The sequence below is a fragment of the Salvelinus sp. IW2-2015 genome, linkage group LG8 (genome assembly GCF_002910315.2).
Source record: "Salvelinus sp. IW2-2015 linkage group LG8, ASM291031v2, whole genome shotgun sequence".
Taxonomy (NCBI): Eukaryota; Metazoa; Chordata; class Actinopteri; order Salmoniformes; family Salmonidae; genus Salvelinus; species Salvelinus sp. IW2-2015.
Window position 1 is genome coordinate 43,976,361 of NC_036848.1, and position 5,187 is coordinate 43,981,547.

Below are 5,187 nucleotides of genomic sequence, written 5' to 3' on the forward strand. Positions count from 1 at the left end.
ACACACACACACACACACACACACACCACACACACACACACACACAAATATGGTCAATCCCCATTCATCCATAGAACATATCCATAGATAGAGATGAATCTACAAACACACACTGCACCCTCTCTCCCCCTCTCACCTTGGCTCTCCTGCGACACAGTGTGTTGACTATAGCCATGTGTCCCCCAGAGGCAGCGTAGCCCAGTGGGGTGAGACCGCTCTCTGAAGGCTGGTCTACAGAGGCTCCGTATTCCAACAGCAGCCCCACCATGTCAATGTAACCCAGGTGGGCATGCACACACAGCACCGGGGCGTTGTTCAAAACCTCTGTACGGTAGTTCACGTTGGCACCACCGAGCATCAGCAACCGGCTCACCTGGACACAGATAGATTTCACACAGTGTTAGACACAGAGAAAAACAACTGTAGCAAAAGTAGAGTTATCAGTAGTAATTTATCAGTAGGAACAGCCTCTCAGGTGAGTTGGTTGGCCCCCTGTCAAAGGGAGAGCTGAAACCCTGATGAAGGCAGCATAGCTGTCCAAACGCTGGTATCTACGGAGCCATGAGTGTGAGGCTTTTGTTTTCAAATGGAAAGCAGTACCTTGATGTTAAGAGGGAAAAGCAGCAGTGTTATAGTACTCAAGTCCGGTCTCGAGACCACATATTCAGTGTATCGGTCTTGTCTCGGTGTCGGTTACATTCGTACTCGGTCGTGACTCTGTCTCGGACAGTGAGGACTCGTAATTTCTTCCCGAGACCAGCGGAGTAAAAAACYTATAATTATCAGCTTCCATTCAGTCAGCCCTAAAACTGCTTCGCCAGGCCAAATATATACACTCCTTTCTTAAAACATTAATACAGTATCTTAACAGCCTTTATATCTATTATAGACATGTAGACATGTTTTCTCATGTTTTCTCAGTGGAGTACCTATAGGACTTCAGTGTGTGAACCTATAGGTCTTCAGAGTGTGACAGGATTAGTACAGTGGTGAAACCAACCTATAGGCCTTCAGTGTGTTGACAGGTTAGTACATGTGGTAAACCAACTAATAGGTCTTCAGTGTGTGACAGGTTATACAGTGGTCAATAAATACCTATACGGCCGTTCAGTGTGTGACAGGTTAGTACAGGGTAAATACCAACCTATAGGTCTTCATGTGTAACAGGTTAGTAAGTGGTAAGACCAACCTATAGACTTGCAGTGTGTGACAGGTTACGTACAGTGGTAAACTCCTATAGGCCTTTCAGTGTGTGACAGGTTATGTACAGTGTGGTGAACGCTATAGGTCTTCAGTGTGTGACAGGTTAGTACAGTGTGAAACTATAGGTCTTCAGTGGTGACAGGTTAGTACAGTGGTGCAACCTATAGACCTTCAGTGTGTGACAGGTTAGTAACGTGGTGAACCTATAGGCCTCAGTGTGTGACAGGTTATACCGTGGTGAACCTATAGGTCTTCAAGGTGTGACAGGTCAATAGTACAGTGTGAAAACCCCCCACCCTATAGGGTCTTCAGTGGTGTGCGGTTACGTACAGTGGTGAACCTATAGGTCTTCATGTGTGAAGGTTAGTACATGTGGTGAACTATAGGTCGTTCAGTGTGTGACAGGTTAGTACACGTGGTGACATCCTATCGCCTTCAGTGTGTGACAGGTTAGTAAGTGGTGAACCTATGTCTTCAGTGTGTGACAGGTTAGTACAGTGTGAACCTTTAATAGGTCTTCAGTTGTGAAGGTAGTAGCAGTGGTGAACCTATAGACTTCAGTGGTGTGACAGGTTAGTACAGGTGCGTGTAACCTATAGGCTTCAGTGTGTGACAGGTTGTACCAGTGGTGGAACCCTATAGGTTCTTCAGTGTCGTGACAGGTTTAGTACATGTGGTGAACCTACTTAAGGTCTTCAAGTGTGTGACAGGTTAGTCATGTGGTGAAGCCTATAGGTCTTCAGTGGGACAGGTTAGTACAGTGGTGAACTCTTATAGGTCTTTCAGTGTGTGGCAGGTTTAGAACAGTGTGAACCTATAGTCTTACATGTGTGACGGTTAGTACAGTTGGTGAACCTATAGGCCTCAAGGTGTGTGACAGGTTAGTAGCGTGGGTGAACCTATTAGGCCTTCAGTGTGTGACAGGTTAAGTACAGTGTGAACCTATCGACCTTCACGTTGTGGTGACAGGTTAGTGATTCTGAAAGGACAGGCTAACATAATACCAGCGCAACTCATGTGGAGGGTGCACTTTGTAACAACACAAAGGGCCAGTAGTGTACTTGGAGCTATACGCAGGTATACAGCCGTATACCCCAGGTTTTTTGCAGTGGGCTTGTGGTGAACTTCTTAGTGACTTCTATCCATATGATGTGTATCAAAGTAGTGTAGTGGACTGCTATACGATTTTATGTATTACAATAGAGCAATTCATTCACAATGTAGGCCTACACATCCGCCAAAGCACGTGAAATATATACATGCGCGCGTGCACACAACCTGTTTCAGAAGAATATAATCTGGCCAGGCAGCAAGAGTGTGCAGTTTCAGCTGGTTTTGGCATGGAGCACTTCCAGAAGAATGAACGTTGGTAGCCGGTCAGAGTAGGGCAGAACAGTTTCAAATTTATGAATACTCTAACAGTAAATGCTAACTAGACAACAAGGTATGCAAACCTAGGTCTTGAAAAACGTTTAGTGAAGTGTTGTTAGTAGGACTATTTTTGATATGCAATTGTCAATCATGCATCTGTTTGCATCAGGGGCGTAGACATGGATGGGCTGTGTGGAACAGAGGCAACCACTTGGGGGAGGCCAGGCTGTCAGGCCAACACAATCAGATTGATGGTGGTTTAACATTGTTGTGGACTTAGCCATCCATTTTTGTATTTTTTCTATAAAATTTGAAAAAATATGGATTTTGAGAGTGGAAAATCTAAAGAAATCTATAAGGAAAGACGAATTTAAAAAAACTGAAAACCATTAGGATTTTTTCACACAGGGTGACTTTCCTTCGTTTCTTTCTTCGCTGCAAGTAACTGTTGTGCCTGATTAAAGAAGCAATACAATGGCCTCTGTTAGACAATTGAGTATCTGGAGCATCAAGCATTTGGTGTGTTGATTTACACGGCTCAAATGGCCAGAACAAATAAACTTCTCCGAAACTCATCAGTCTATTCGTCGAGAAATGAAGGCTATTCCATGCAAAGAAATTGCCAAGAAATCTGAAGATCTCGTACAATGCTGTGTACTAACTTTAACCTTCACAGAACCGGCAAACTGTCTCAACCAGAATGAAAGAGGAGTGAGAGGCCCCGGTGCATCAACTGAGCAAATGGACTGTACTTAGACTGTCTAGTTTGAGAAATAGACGCCTCACAATTCCCAACTTGGGCAGCTTCATAATACTACCTGCAAAACACCCAGTCTCAACTCAACAGTGAAGAGGCAACTCCGGGATGTGCCTCTAGCAGAGTTGCAAAGAAAAGCCAATCCTCAGACTGGGCCATAAAAATAAAAGATTAAGATGGGCAAAAGAACACAGACACTGGACAGAGGCAAGTCTGCCTAGAGGCCAGCATCCCAGATCAACTCTTCATGTACACATTAAAATTATCTACATTGTAATTTCTGATCAATGATGTTATTTTAATGGAAATGAAAATTATATTTTCTTTTGGACAAACAAGTGACCAGTTCTAAGTGACCCCAATTTTTGAGGTAGTGGTATGTAGCAGGTTAAAAACGGAGCTAACGCTAGCTAGATAACTAGCTAGCTAGCTGCTAGGGAGGATGTCACGCATTGGAGAGTGGGTAAGTGATTGTTTTCCCCTCATATGTGTTTTCGATGGCTATACAAGCTAGAGATGCAGGTTGTCATTTGGTTAGTTAGCAAGAACTTCAACAATACTGTTATTCCAGTTGCATATCTCTTGCGGCATTCAAAATTCGGCAGAACAATGATGAAGAAAAAGCACAACACCTGCTGAATAGACGTGTCAGGCAAACGGTAGACAAAAAAAAGTGTTTCTTAGCTAACATGTAAACAGTTCTAACTCTCTGCTACGCGCAGTAAAATGGTCCAGAGGAGGTGTCCTCATTTGTGTCTGGAAGTAGCTACCAGCTAGCTTGGTGCTTGGTTGGGAAAAGCATGATTGGCAGCAAGGACGAAGCAGGCTTACAATCCCCATCGTTTATCCTGCAATTTTGACAGTCAACTAGCAGAAAATAGTTTGGAGGGTTTATCTGTATGTTCCTTCATTAGATTTAGCTCATTCTTGCTCTGGCTAGCAATAAATTGTTTGATATTGTTGTTGTTGATGTATAACTGAGGGAGAGAGACCTTTTGTCAATTCTGACCTTAGTTTTCTTTTTATGTTTCTTTATTTTGGTTTGGTCAGGAGGCGTGATTGGGGTGGGCAATTCTATGTCCTGGTTTCTATTGTTGTCTATTTCTTTGTGTTGGCCGTGTGTGTTCTCAATCAGAGGCAGCTGTCTATGTTGTCTCTGATGAACCATACTTTAGGTTAGCCTGTCCCACCTGAGTTTGTGGGTAGTTTGTTTTTCTGTTTTGTGTGTCGTCACCTTTCAGAATGTTGTTTGTCGGTTTTGTTGTTTTGTCAAGTGTTCATATTTTATTAAAGTAATATGAACACTACATTGCTGCCCCTTGGTCATCTTCTCCTTAATTTACATTTAAGTCATTTAGCAGCGCTCTATCCAGAGCAACTTACAAATTGGTGCATTCACACCTTATGATAATTCAGTGGAAAACACTTTACAATATCCATCTAACTCTTTAGGGGGGGGTGGGTTAAGGATTAGCTTTATCCTCTCCTAGGTATTCCTTAAAAGAGTGGGGTTTCAGCGTCTCGGAAGGTGGTGATTGACTTCCGCTGACCTGGCGTCGTTGAGTGAGTTTTGTTCCACATTGGGGTGCAGAGCAGCGAACATTTTGACTGGGCTGAGCGGGAATGTTATCCTCGAGAGGTAGGGAGTGAGTCAGGCCAGAGTTGGAGAACGCATGCCCTTGTTGTGGGGTGTAGGGCGATCAGAGCGAAGGTACGGTAGGTGCTGTTCCCCTCAAGCTCGAGCAAGCACCATGTCTTGTCCGGAGCGAGCTTCAACTGGAAGCCAGTGAGAGAGCGGAGGACGGGGTGCGTGAAGAAATGGGAAGGTGAACAAGCGGGCTGAACCGGGCTCCTCT

At 44.1% G+C, this 5,187-nt stretch overlaps 1 protein-coding gene across 1 annotated transcript in view; it reads right to left on the reverse strand.

Moving 5' to 3' along the window:
- tanc2b (tetratricopeptide repeat, ankyrin repeat and coiled-coil containing 2b) overlaps positions 1-5,187 on the reverse strand; it is a 128,530-nt gene that overhangs the window by 20,879 nt on the left and 102,464 nt on the right. The window contains exon 18 of the mRNA XM_070445039.1: positions 137-373. Within this exon, the coding sequence (XP_070301140.1) occupies positions 137-373 (237 nt within the window). The remainder of the gene's footprint in view (positions 1-136; positions 374-5,187) is intronic.